This window comes from Neophocaena asiaeorientalis, unplaced genomic scaffold (assembly GCF_003031525.2).
Source record: "Neophocaena asiaeorientalis asiaeorientalis breed wild unplaced genomic scaffold, Neophocaena_asiaeorientalis_V1.1 scaffold714, whole genome shotgun sequence".
Taxonomy (NCBI): domain Eukaryota; kingdom Metazoa; phylum Chordata; class Mammalia; order Artiodactyla; family Phocoenidae; genus Neophocaena; species Neophocaena asiaeorientalis.
Genome location: NW_020175660.1, coordinates 1,080,399 through 1,092,784, shown reverse-complemented (window position 1 = coordinate 1,092,784; position 12,386 = coordinate 1,080,399). Strand labels below are relative to the sequence as shown.

The 12,386-nt window shown below is 58.6% G+C and overlaps 1 protein-coding gene across 1 annotated transcript; it reads right to left on the bottom strand.

Moving 5' to 3' along the window:
• Positions 1 to 456: 456 nt before the first annotated feature.
• OPN4 (opsin 4) lies at positions 457 to 10,434 on the bottom strand. Its single transcript, XM_024731433.1, has 10 exons — positions 10,291 to 10,434; positions 8,872 to 9,017; positions 7,660 to 7,793; positions 7,135 to 7,338; positions 6,307 to 6,478; positions 5,700 to 5,864; positions 4,662 to 4,769; positions 3,650 to 3,830; positions 2,330 to 2,473; positions 457 to 495 (listed from the first exon to the last, which is right to left on the bottom strand). Exons 1-10 carry the CDS (start codon positions 10,432 to 10,434, stop codon positions 457 to 459), a joined length of 1,437 nt encoding a protein of 478 aa, XP_024587201.1.
• Between the last annotated feature and the right edge of the window lie 1,952 nt (positions 10,435 to 12,386).

The following is a 12,386-nucleotide window of genomic DNA, read 5'->3' as shown; positions in this document are numbered from 1 at the left end:
ATTTGAAACAATCCACAGGTGCAGTGAGTGCACTCATGCACCTGGTGCGCATGCAAATATGTACACACAGGAGAGTGTGCCCGAAAATGCACATGTGCAGAAGAGGGTGGTCCATGGTGGAAATAGCACTCTGGGGGGAAAGCCACAGGTGAGTAACGGGTTCCAGCGAGTGAAGGTCTGTGTTCCGGGCCGCGAGAGGGCCTGGGTGCCCACTCTTCAGGCTGAGCCTGGGGCACAGGCTCTTGAGCTGAGAAGTGGGTGCAGACCACTTTGCAGAGCAGGAGTTTTGCAGTACAGGGCCGCGAATCCAGCACAGCTTGGGTGACAGGGCCACTTCCAAAGCCCGCAGGCCCACAGGGTAATCCTGGGTCTGTGTGTGTGTGAGGGGGAGGTGATGGGGTTGGACATGTCCCAGGAGACATGGGCATGTCCCAGAAAGACAAACTGATGGGCACCCTACATCCTGGGGTCCAGGCTGGGGAGCAGCCCTTTGGTCTGAAAGCAAACAGCAGACATTTGTTTAGCTCAAGGAGTATCCCACTGGGAGTAGTCTCCCAGGGACCCTCTGTGTTTAGGGGCACCGCGTGACAGAGGGGCGTTGTGTGGCCAGGTTTCGTCCTGGCTGGGGGCTGAGCCTTCTCCAGGCGATGTCCGAGGCCACCTTCAGGCCGTCCCTCTGGCATGTCCCCAGGCTCTCGGACTCCTGGGGTCGGGACCGAGCTCTCCTCACCCCCACAATCCAATTCCCCCCTTCCCTGCAGTCCTCTTCCACATGCTCCGGCGTCTCCTCTCTCCCTGCGGTCTTAAATGCCTCATTCCTTGCCTGTCCTACCGACTTCCTCCCATCTTCTCTCTGCCGGCCCATTCCACTCAACCTGTCCTTCCGCAGCCACTGCGGGGAGGCCCGGCTAATCTGCTAAGTTGACCAAGCCCCTCAGTGCCCCGCGAAGCCCTCCAAGGGCTCCCTGTCCCCCAGGCTTGTGACTGGAGACCCCTCATGACAGCACCTAGTGGGCCTCCCCATGGCTCCTACCACCTCCTGCCCCCTTCCCTCCTCCATCCCCACCGCCAGCTCCCAGAGCCCCTTGGCTGCCCCTGGGGTCACAGAGAAACATTCTGTGTGGGACACCCTGCTATGTTTGTACAGGCTGTTTCCTCAGCCTGAACCGCCCAATCCCCGCTCCTCGGTCCCATCCTGCCTGGCAATCCCTGCTTTACCTCCACATTTCCTGGGAGCCCTTGGGGACTTGCCTCTGCTCTCAGCACCCTGTGTGCTGATACCTCGTTGGCAGTGCTTATCACACGCGTTAGGTGACGGCTGATGTGCTGTGCCTCTCTGCCCAGCGCCCCACCCCAGCCCGGTATTCTCTCCAGGAGAGGCACAGTGCCTTTCATCATTGCCCGGCCAGCCTGGGAGACGCTGCCGGCCTCTGCCCTGGCCTCTGTGGTCATGAACAGTTCCCGGGCTCAGGGCTGGGGCACCTGGGGAGTGGTGCTCCCTGGGGTGGGAACGCTGGAAGAGACAGGGGCCCCACAACTGCAGGGAGCAGCCCAGGGCTCCCCCTCTCTGGGACAGGCAGGGGAGCAGCCTGGGGGAAGGAAGGCAGGAGCTGGGGGTGTGGTGTGGGTGTGAGTGGAGGGGCAGGGTGGGGAGCTGTCAGCAGAGGGGCAGGGCAGCCTCAGGACCTGTGCGCACGGCGTTTCCAGCGTTCCAGAATATGGCCTTCTCTAATCACCATCAACATTCCGTTCCATAGGCACTTGGGCTGACAGCTGGCCTTCTTTTAATAGCCACAAGTATTCTGGGCGATACCCTAATCTCAGGGCATTCGCAGTGAGCACATACACCGATTGCAGCCCCACGCCCCCAGGTACACCCAGTTTCCAAACACAGAGAGGTACGTGCCACCCACACTTGGTCACACGCACAGCTTAGAGCAGACACATTAGGGCACACTCAATCCCATGCCCCACGGTGCCACAGGGACAGAATGTGTGTGCCAGGCACATGGTCACACACATTTACATACATGACGTACATTCATCGTAGTACGGTAGAGCCACCACCACCTGCTATGTACATGCACAGTCAAGGTCACACAAACACACACAGACACTCTCAGGCACAGTCACACTCAGGCCTGCTTAGAACACCTTGGAGTCATGGAGACACCCAGGACCCCCAGGTGAGCAAGGGAAAGCTGGGAGGTGCAGGGAGGGGGTGATTCCCAGAGGGCATTGGGCCTGCTCCCTTTTCCGGGCCGCTCCCTGGGCTACTTGCTCCTTATCCCCGCCCTTTTATAGGTTGGCAGGTGCCGGGCCCAGTTACCTTTCCGGAAGCCTCTGCTTCCTGTCCCTGGGACTTGGGAGGGGCCTTGGCTTCCACATCCTCCGGGCCCTGACTGCAGGGGGACCATCCACTCACTTGCTGGGCAGTCCCCCAAGCAGCTGTTACCTCCGTGTCTGTCCAGCCCTGGGGGAGTGGGAGAGTCCCTGTGAGGTGAGGGGGACATTCTGCATCCCTGCTTCTGCCCCCTCCCTGACCAGGCCTTTCTCCATCCTCTCTACACTTATTCACTGGGGTGAAGCCCACAGTACTGTTTACAGGGTTGCTGGTCACCAAACCCTTGCAAACTGTGCGTGCGTCTGCTGGGATGTGTGTGTGTGTGTGTGTGTGTGTGTGTGTGTGTGTGTGCTGGTGTGCTTTCTTAAGCATGTAGGATGGGTATGTCTTCATGAGGATCTAGGCCCTCTTAATGGATAAGATTCACTCCTTGATGTTTACTACATTAGTTCAGGGATGGGTCCTCTGGCAGCTCCTCCCTCAGCCCCTCAACTGAGACCCTCAGGGATGGGGACAGTGGGAGGAGGTAAGTGGAAGCACCTGGTGAGGCCCAGAGTGGGCCCTGTAGGCACAATGATGGAGGAGCTGGGGACAGGGGCTCAGGTCATAGGGAACTCTCCTGGTGACATCAGGGGGCATCAGAGCTCCAGGCCCCAAGTAGGGGCTGGCAGACTGGTAGCTCCCATGGCTGACCACAGCGGTGGGGTCAGCCTCCATGGGCACCCTATCTAGTCTTAGATGTGGACATGATGATTTTCCTTTTCAGAGGAGGACAAAGAGGCTCAGAGAGGGTGAGTGACCTGCACAAACTCACACAGTAAGGACTTGAACTCAGGCTTGAACATAGGTCCCCCAACTCCAGAGCCAGTGCTCCTTCCACTGTATCCTGTGAGCTCCAGGAGGAGGGCGCTTAATGCTGAGGATGAAGGGTCCTGAGCTAGCTCCTGCCTGTCTCTCTAGAGGCCCATCTAGGGTCAGAAATGCTAGTCCTTTCAATCTGAGGCTCTAAGGCCCTGGGATAGTGCTGGCATGGAAAAGAGGCGGCCTGGAGTTGGAAGACCCATGTTTCGTCCAGGCCCTGCTGCTGGGTGACCTTGGGCCAACATGTTGCCTCTCTGACCCCAGTGCCCCTGTCTGGCAGGGATGATGGTGTGTGGGAGGGCTGTGGGGGGGTGGTGGTGAGGGGCTCTTCCTGCCAGCGTCCTAGGTCCCTGAGGGTCCCTGAGTCTCCCTGAGTCTCAGAGGCCGCCCCGCCCAGAGGAAAGGATGGCGAGGTGCCAGTCAGTGAGAGCCCAGCCTCCTTACCACCTCGCTTTCAGAGCCCAGGGACACCTGGCGCCTCCGTCCAGTGATCCAGCTGAGGTCCGAGGCCTGGCTGCTCAGTGTGGAGCGGTGGGTGAAGCGGTAGCTGGTGTACAGGCCAGTGCGCTGGCCTGACACGCCCAGCAGCACCCCGAGGCAGGGCAGGTGCTGGGCGATGGCCATTCTGCAAGGACAGCAGGTTAGGGGGATGGACAGACAGACTTGAGGAGATGGGGGTGGATGGATAGACTGATACTGGGCTAATAGGAGTGGACAAAGAGCCTCTGGGGAATTGGGGACGTAAAGACATTGGGGTTATGAGGATAGGCAGACAGACACTGGGTCCGTGGGCATGGAGGGAGAGCCTTAGGGTGGCAGGTTCGGGCAGATGCTTGCTTTCAGTTCTCGAGTGGCTGACCTAAGCCACATTTCTGCAAAAGGGGACCAAGAACCCTCCTGAGCCGCCTCTGAGCTGGACGGGCTAAGGCCTACAGCTGGCCTCAGCCGGGTGCTGGGTTACTGACACCACCAGGCAAAAGGAAGCACTGAAGGCCCCCTCGTGGAAGAGGCCAGCTGTGCTGGGATTCTATCAGCAGAGAGCACTCTGGGCCAGCACCCCAGGCCTCTGCCAGGGCCCCTGAAGTGCAGTGGAGCTCTCCCTGCTGTGATCCCTCCAGGCTGCCTCTGTCTGGGGGCCTCTCTTTGCAGCACTGCTGATCAGCCATCCTGGCTGCCTTTTGGCCTCAGCTCTGAAAATCCCAGTTAGTATTGGACACTGCCCAGGGAACTCTGATGTCCCTCCAAGCTGAGCCTCCTAGGAAGCTGGGACAGCAGAGAGGGTCACACCCGCTCCAGATCCCATCCAGTTCTCAGCTGCTAGAGTTCCCCACCCAATGCATGTACACAAGGGACAGGAAAGATGGCTGGCCTCTGCCCCCATTTATAGGCCCAGGCCCTCTATGCCCATGAGGGTGGGACTGGGGATCTGGGGCTGGGTTCTGGCAGAGGGCCACACCTGTACTTGGGGTGGGTGATGGCATAAATGATGGGGTTGTAGATGGCAGAGGCCTTGGCGATGACAGCTGGCACCGAGTTCATGTAGGGCGTCAGGACATGTGCGTACCTAGGACAGAGAAGCTGTGGTCCCTCTGCCAGCTGGCCCTCCCTGGGGACTCCACAACCCACCAGCCCTCTCAGGAACCTTCTTCATAGGCCAACCAAGCCCTGCCAGGGCACAGCCCAGCCTGGTCCAAAGCAGCAGGACCAAGTCATCCCCGGGGGAGGGCCTGCAATACCAGGGAGAACCCTGATCTGAGGGGAGTGGGAACCCAGGGAGCAGTTGAGGGAGGGGTGCTGAGAAGATGTGCCAGGTTGGGGGTTTCGCCAGGTCTCACTGTCCCTTGGAGCCTGTCCTGCTGGCAGTAAACCCTCCCCACCCCCAGAGACTCTGGTCCTCTGCCCAGCTCTCCCCATGCCCCGCCGAACTCTGCTGCCTGTTGCGCCCCTGGCTCCTTGAGAGTAATGACACAGGAGGGCCCCAGAGGGGACCAGGCCGTTCCTGCACAAAGAGAGGGTCTCATACCCAAGCACCTGCAAGGACTCCTAGCTCTCACTGTCTCAAAGTGCTCCTGAAGTCTGGCCTGCCTCCACGCTGCTGCAGGTAGCAAAGTCTGCAGACGCTAGCCACAAAGGACTAGAGGGCGGGAGGTGAGTAGCACCCTGGCTGTGTGCCCACAGTCTGGGTGAAGAGGAAACCAGAACCTCAGGCAAAGTTGCATATTCCCAAGGGATCTGGCAGGACCTGGCAGCCCTTGCAGGCCCTCAAACCAAACCCAGTGTGGCCCAGAACTCCCCCAGCATGTCTCCTAGTGCCTCCAGGAATGAGACAGGCCTGGCTCCCGTGGGGCATCTCATAGCAGGGGGAGGATAAGCCTGTGAGACTGGACCTAGGGTGTGAGGACGGCTGGCTTGGGCTTGGGCTGGGCAGGGAGAGGCTGCCCCAGGGTCCCCTTACCCTTCTCCCACCCTTCCAGCCCCTGCCCCAGCCCCTCACCCAGCAAAGCCCATCAGGGCCACAGTGGAGTAGGGGGCCCAGGAGAGCACGAAGAGAAGGATGACCAACAGCTCGATCTTGGCCATTTTCCACTCGTTCTGCAGACGCTGCCGTTGCCAGGGGCACTCACCACCACCCTCGCTGGCCCCGAAAGTCTGGAGAGCTCTAGGAAGCATGCAGAGTCTGGGTCTGACCCCACTCGGGTTGCAGTGAGTGCCAGGGTCATGGCTGCTGTCAGGGAGCCTTCCTGGACCTGGCCATCCCTTCCAGTGCAGGCAGCCCTGACTCCCAGAAAGTTCCCCAATATATCCAGCCTAAGCTGCCTCCCTGCACTTCTACCTGTCGTGTCTTCTCTTTCCCCCACGCCCCCTGACCAAGGCTGAAGGCCCACGCTTCAGAAGACCGTGTCTCCTGAGACTTTTCTAAGCACCCAGGTTGTACTGGCCTTTCGGCACCCCATCCCATAAGCACATGTACTGAGCTGGTCTTTGCCCATCTGGAGCTGGGAGTGCCCTGGGGTGTGGGTACAGATGTGAGTCACGGGCAGCCCTGGCCAAGGGGCATAGCCCCCCTCCCATGGAGCCCCTCCTTCACGCCCAGCTCTTACTGGCCTGTCTCCCGGATGGCTTTGAAGATGAAGATGTAGCAGTAGATGATGACGAGCAGGGGGAGGAAGAACACAAAGCAGAAGAGCAGCATGGTGTAGGCGCGGACCGATGGCATGAAGCTCACGTAGTCCCAGGAGCAAGAGGTCAGCAGCCCCTCGGGCACATAGGCACCTGGGAACCAGGGGCGGGTGCTCAGCCTGCAGGGCGGCGCTGACTTAGGCTCCTCATCCAGCAGGGGCTTTGGATGTGGGGTCTGAGCTTCTCAAACACTGGCCCCGGCCCCAGCCCTGCCCAGTGGAGTGAGGAAGCCGGGGCACGTGGAGGGGAGCTTTCCAAGCTGGTTCTAGCAGGAGACAGCTGGCAAAGTCCACTGCCACCCAATCTTGCCAGTTTGGAAGAGAGACCTCACCATAGCCGCAGGGTCTTACTCCCCCAAGACTTCAGCCAGCTTCCTGGTCCTGCCTCAGAAGGGCGGGTGCCTTGCTGCTGACCCTCCTACCTGCTGAGGCCTCACACCCCAACTCCTGCCTGTCTGACTCATTGCAAACTCAGCATCAGGTGCACCTGTCACTTCCCGCCAGCCAGGAACCACGTGGTCTTCCCCTCTGTATTTGGGGATGGGAGCCCAGGTTATCCTCTGATTGTTGATAGTACAGCCTCAGTTCCCCCTGCTGCTAGCCATGCCCCCTGAATGTCCATTTGCTCTGAGACTTAAGCAGTCCCTCGGCCCCTCCTGCCAGCTGGTCAACCCAAGTCCACCTACCCGCCCCTTGAACGTACCCCTCCCAGCCTATCTTCCCTTCCCCTGATTCCCTGAGCCCACTTACTCCAGCCAAAGAAGGGCGGCAGACTCCAAGCCAGGGCATAGAGCCAGACGCCCAGCAGGACAAGCGTCGCCCGCCTCTTGGACACCATCCCGACGGTGGCCAGTGGGCGTGTGATCACCAGGTAGCGGTCCAGGGCGATGGCCGTCAGGGTAATCATGGAGGTGATGCCAAAGACAGCCCCACAGAAGGCATAGAATTCACAGCCTGTGGGCACAGCTGCCTGACCTCAGTCCTTGGCAGGGAGCCCATCAGATACCCCAGGGGAAGGAGGGTCTGTGGACTGCGTGTACTCAGCTCATACGCTCGCCTCTCAAGGAAAGCAGGCCTAGTTCCTCTCCACCCCGCCTACATGCATCTGACAGAGGCTCACGGAAACCTCTTGCTAACTCATGAGACTGAGGGTGACTACCCACTCTTTGCCCAGGAAGAGCACATCGCCTTCTCATCTGGGCCCCCCTCCACTGTGGACATCCCCTGTCCCAACCCTCCTCCTCCCTCCAGCAAAAGGGAGTCCCAAGTGTCTACCTGTCTCCCCAAAGAGCCACTGCTTATAGACGCTGCTGGCGAAGAAGACGGGGGCCTGGGTGAAGGACATGAGGAAGTCGCTGACTGCGAGGTTGATGATGAACATGTTGGCAGGAGTCCTGAGCCCTCTGCTCCTGTGAGGGGTCAGAAACTGTCAGGAGGCGCTTCTGCTGGGGAGCTTCCCTCAAACACATGTGCACACACGTGTATGCTTGTACACAGGCACGAGCTGCTGGCCCACAGGCCCATCCCGCTGCCCAGCAAGTACCAGCCAAACAGCTCTGGAGCCTGGCATCATGGGCTAAGAAGTGAAACCCCTCAAGGCAGCAACTCATGCCACTCCTGTTCCCCTTCTGCCAGTGTTCCTGCAGTCCTCACCTTCGGGGCTGGCAAAGGGGAGAGAAGTTGACGATGGTGCCCACAGGCCAGGTACTTTCACACACCTCACCTCCCATAATCATCCGTCTTCACATCTACGCCTTCACCCCATTTCATTTTGCAGATAAGAACCCTGAGGCTCCCACCTGTGAAGTGGCTTGTGGTCACAAGACTCAGTAAGTGACACAGCCAGGATTCACTCATCTGCTGGGCACCGCACATATAAAAACTTACTTAATTGTCACGTTGACCCCATGAAGTAAATCACAGCTTCGTTTTGCAGACAAGAAAAGTGGACTGAAAGAAGATAAGTAACCTGCTCAAGTCGTTTCAGCTAATAGGTGGTAGAGCCAGGAGTTTACTTCTCCACGTGCCTGTCTCAGCCATTCAGGTGGTGAGTGGGGCAGGTAGCGAAGGAAGCCAAGGGTGGTGGCCAGGGCTGGTTGCTGAAGGGCTTGAGGACTCAGGACCCTGGTACCAGGGCTGCTTTTTGAGGCAGAGGGAAGGTGCCCACTGGGACAGGTGTTGGAGGTGAGCCGAGAGCAGGGCAGAATAGGCAGAGACGTGTGTGTCATAGGGACACATACCCTACACAGACGGTGTGCCTGGGGCCCAATTAAACGTGCCATTCAAGCTGCCCTGGATTACATTTGGGCCCCTTTCCTGGGTTTGAAGATGGAGGCCTGAGCCTGAGACCATTGGCCCTGGCCTCCCCACCCAGACTCAACAGTGCCCTGGCAGAGCTGGCACCAGAATTTCCACCCTGTGTTCTGCCCTGTCTCTGCATGGCTGGCTGCCCTCAGTGCCCAGGCCCCCATCCTGCCAACCAGGCACCTGCAGAAGGTATAGATGACCGTCAGATTTCCCAGCATCCCCGTGAGCCCCACCAGCAGGATCACCGTGCCCAGGGTGTAGTGGGCGTAGTCTGGAACATCGACCGTGGGAAAGGGGACCCAGGCAGCAGCCTGAGCCCTGGCTGCCTGTGAAGAGACAGAGAAACAAGGGCATCACATGACTCCATCACCTTCAAATAGTCCGGAGAAGAAGAGTTAGCGTTCCCAATGGGGCAGGTAAAAAACGCTGCAGGCGGGCAGGCTCAGAGTGGCAAAGCCGTTTGTCCACACAGCTAGCAAGTGGCTGAGCTGGAATGGAAACACAGGTCTCCTAGTTAAGCCTAAGTTCCTATACCATGGCCCAGATGCAAAAGTCTTCTAGAAGTGAGCTCAGATCACCTTTGGAGGCTGGTAGGACAGACAGACACATGTTTGGCAAGCAGGGACATGGCTGGAGTGACTTTATCTTTCCTTGGGGAGAAGGCAGAGCCATCTCCTGGGTGCGTTCCTCTCCTCTGTATGGGCCCCATCCCAAGTGCCCGAGACAGTCAGCAATGGTATTCCAGTCCCCTTTCACTCTGGGGAGGTAGAGTTGGGGTGGAGCCCCTCTTCTCAGGAGTCCCACACCCTTCCCAGCCTCAAAGAAGGAGGCTGTACTCTCCCACTATATAACTGGGTAGGGCTGACTTTGACACCTGGTGTGAGAGTGAGAAAAAGAATTGTCTTTTAAAAAGAAAATTCAGGCCTCCTGGGTCACTGTAGGGAGGTCATGATCCTATGAGGCCAGTACAAAAGGCTTTAAAGACTCCTCCCACCCCAGCTCCTTGCCAGGGAAGGGAGTGGTTTAATTTCTGTCCTGTCCTGGCTCCTGTAGCTACTGGAGCCTTCCCATCCTGTCCAGAACCTAGGCCAGCATCCCTTGGTCTTGAGGGTGCCCTCATCCCTCCCCAGTTAATGGTGGGGCTGCTGGAGTATGGCCCTGGGCCCTGGCTGGGATGATGGAAGCAAAAGCAGGCACCAAATACCTTGCTCTGGGCTGGGACAAACCCAGAGGCCCAGGGCAGGCCTTCCTCTCTGGAAGGCTCTGGGGGGCATCCTACTACCCTCAGAAAGAAATGGACGTGCCATTCCAGCCCTTTTCGGGTCCCCTGCATCGGCAGGCGGACTCCCAACCACTGCGCCACCAGGGAAGCCCAGGGCTGGCCTTTTTGTTCCTTGGATGCTCTCCACGAGGAAGGAAAACTTGCCACACTCCCCTCTATTGGTCTCTTTGCATAGGACAGGCTCAGAGAAGTTCAGTAACATGCCCAAGGTCCCACAGCAGAGCTGTGGAACCTTGTCAAAGCCCCCGTGTGCCCCTAGGAAGAGCACCAGGGAGCAGGAGGGAGGCTCTGCATGCACACGCTCGCCCCAGGCTTACCGTGGGGCTGATGGGCGGAGGGTGGTCCAGGCTGGAGGTGCTGCTCCAGGAGCTGTCCCACCTGCTGCGGGAAGCTGGGGTGGCTATGCCGTCGGATTCCTGGGCCGGGTCCGGTGGGGCTCTTGTCCCCAAAGACGAGTTCATCCTGATGTGGGGTGGCCCTTCTCAAGCCCACAGAGAAGTCAAGGGCACAGGGAGCTCAGGATATTAGCTGTGCCCAGCCTCCTAACGTTCCTCCATCCTCAGCACCCCTTCACGGTCTACCGGCTGCCTGTTCCTATGTCCGGCGTAGACCCAGCCTGGAGCTGTTCTTGGGGCTGGTGGCTGCTCTGCGTCCAGTGAAGCACAAAGGAGAGAGTGTCTCAGTTATGGCGACTCACAGTCACAGGGTCTGTCCCCACCTTTAAGTAGTGGAGCTGGGGGTGTACATGCCCGGTCACTCGGTGCCCCAGCTCCCTCTGACACAGGTCCCTGATGATGGCAGCATGCATGTGTGAATGTGTGGGCGAGTGAGTGTGTGTGTGTGTGTGTGAGTATGAGAGTGTGTGTCCATGTGAATATGTGTGTATGTGTATATTTCAGAAGAGATTGCCAGTCTCCGGCCCTTGCACTTTGTCCTCCCCTCTGGCCAGGCTCTCTTTCTTCCCTGAGCTCATCAAGACCAGCCTCTGCTGCCCCCAACACCCCACCACCACCCTTTCCACGGGGCGCCCTCCCTTCGTGTCTGCCCACATAACCCATCACACCTTCACAACCATCCCATCCAGAACCAAGGCTGGTCCCCCCATGCCACAGATGCAGAAGCTAAGAGGATACACCAGGATATAGCACAATCAGGGGGGAGATCAGATCACGAGGCATCTTTTGTTGGTTGGTTTTTGATCATAAACTTTTTAATGAAATTGAAAGATTGAAAAAAAAGAAAAAGAAAAAAAAAACCCACAAAGCTGGTAGAGACCTGGGAGCTCACCCAGGCCTGCAGGCCTGGCGTGAGTTGAGTGAGTATCAGAGAGGTGGAGGGGACCCCCAGGCCACGCCTACCTCTTGGGGGAGGACAGCAGGAGGAGGGTGGGATTCCAGGGGCTGGGGCTGCACAGCAGGGTGTCACAGAGAGAGGGCACTCACAGGTGGGAGCGGGAGGCTGAGTGGGGATGCGACTGCCGGCAGAAGCGCCACAGTGAGCAGAAAGCGGGTTATGAACACCCACCACTCTCCTGATCTGTCCTTCTCAGGTGCCTTGCAATGGCCAAACCTACCTGGAAGCCAGAGGTAGGGGGGCTTGAGAGATGTGGTTCCCTCTGACAGAGAGCAGAGCAGGGAAGGGTTACGGAGTCCACATGCGTCATTCCTCCACACCACCCCCGCCTGCCACTGTTGCCAGTAGACAGTGTGGGTCCCCTCCACTCCCACTACTGGCCAGGAAGTCAGCCCTCCCACTTCACCTGTGGATGTTCTCGCTCTTTAATTTTCTCACCCCACCCCAGGGGCTGCTCGTGGAGAAATGCCCTATGCCCTGGGTGGGCAGTGGTACCAGCTCTCTGCCTGGCCAGTCTCCATAGCTCCCTTGGACCAGCCCGAGCCACCCTTCTGCTCAGCCTGGCCTAGGAGTTTATAGGTGATCACACCCATTCCCCCCACCATCCCACTTGCCATGCCAGGGAGATCCAAAGATGTCCAGGGTGCCTTGTGGTACCCGGAGCCCTCGCCCACAACTCTGCACTGACTCACTGTCTGCTCTTCACGCTTTGCTGACGTGGCTGGAGTTGGGAAAAGCTTTCCAGGTCCCTCACCCACAGGGGAGAACTAGGGGCATAGGAAGGGAGAGGCCTGAAAGCTGCCCTGGGGTGACGTAGAAGGCCTGGGCATCTGCACAGTGGGGGGGCTCGGGAGGCAGGGGTGTGATGTTTGATGTTAGGTCAGTGGGCCCTCAGCAGACACGTAACCACACTTGTTGAGGGACTGTGATCAACCAGCCTCATGACACTGTCCACAGACCCCCAATGCCGACTTTACATACAGGTTTCCTGAGCCCCAGAATTCCTGTCCTTTGCAGAGAAGTCGTGAAAGTCCTTGTAAGAAAAGCCCCTGGGCCCTGC

Coding starts and splice junctions, on each gene's coding strand:
- OPN4 (XM_024731433.1), bottom strand. CDS start 10,434: ATGAACTCGTCTTTGGGGACAAGAGCCCCACCGGACCCGGCCCAGGAA. Junction 7,794..8,871: donor GTCATCTATACCTTCTGCAG/GTGCCTGGTTGG, acceptor GACCCCTCACAG/GAGCAGAGGGCTCAGGACTC. Junction 2,474..3,649: donor TGGGCTCTGAAAGCGAGGTG/GTAAGGAGGCTG, acceptor CCACTCCCCCAG/GGCTGGACAGACACGGAGGT.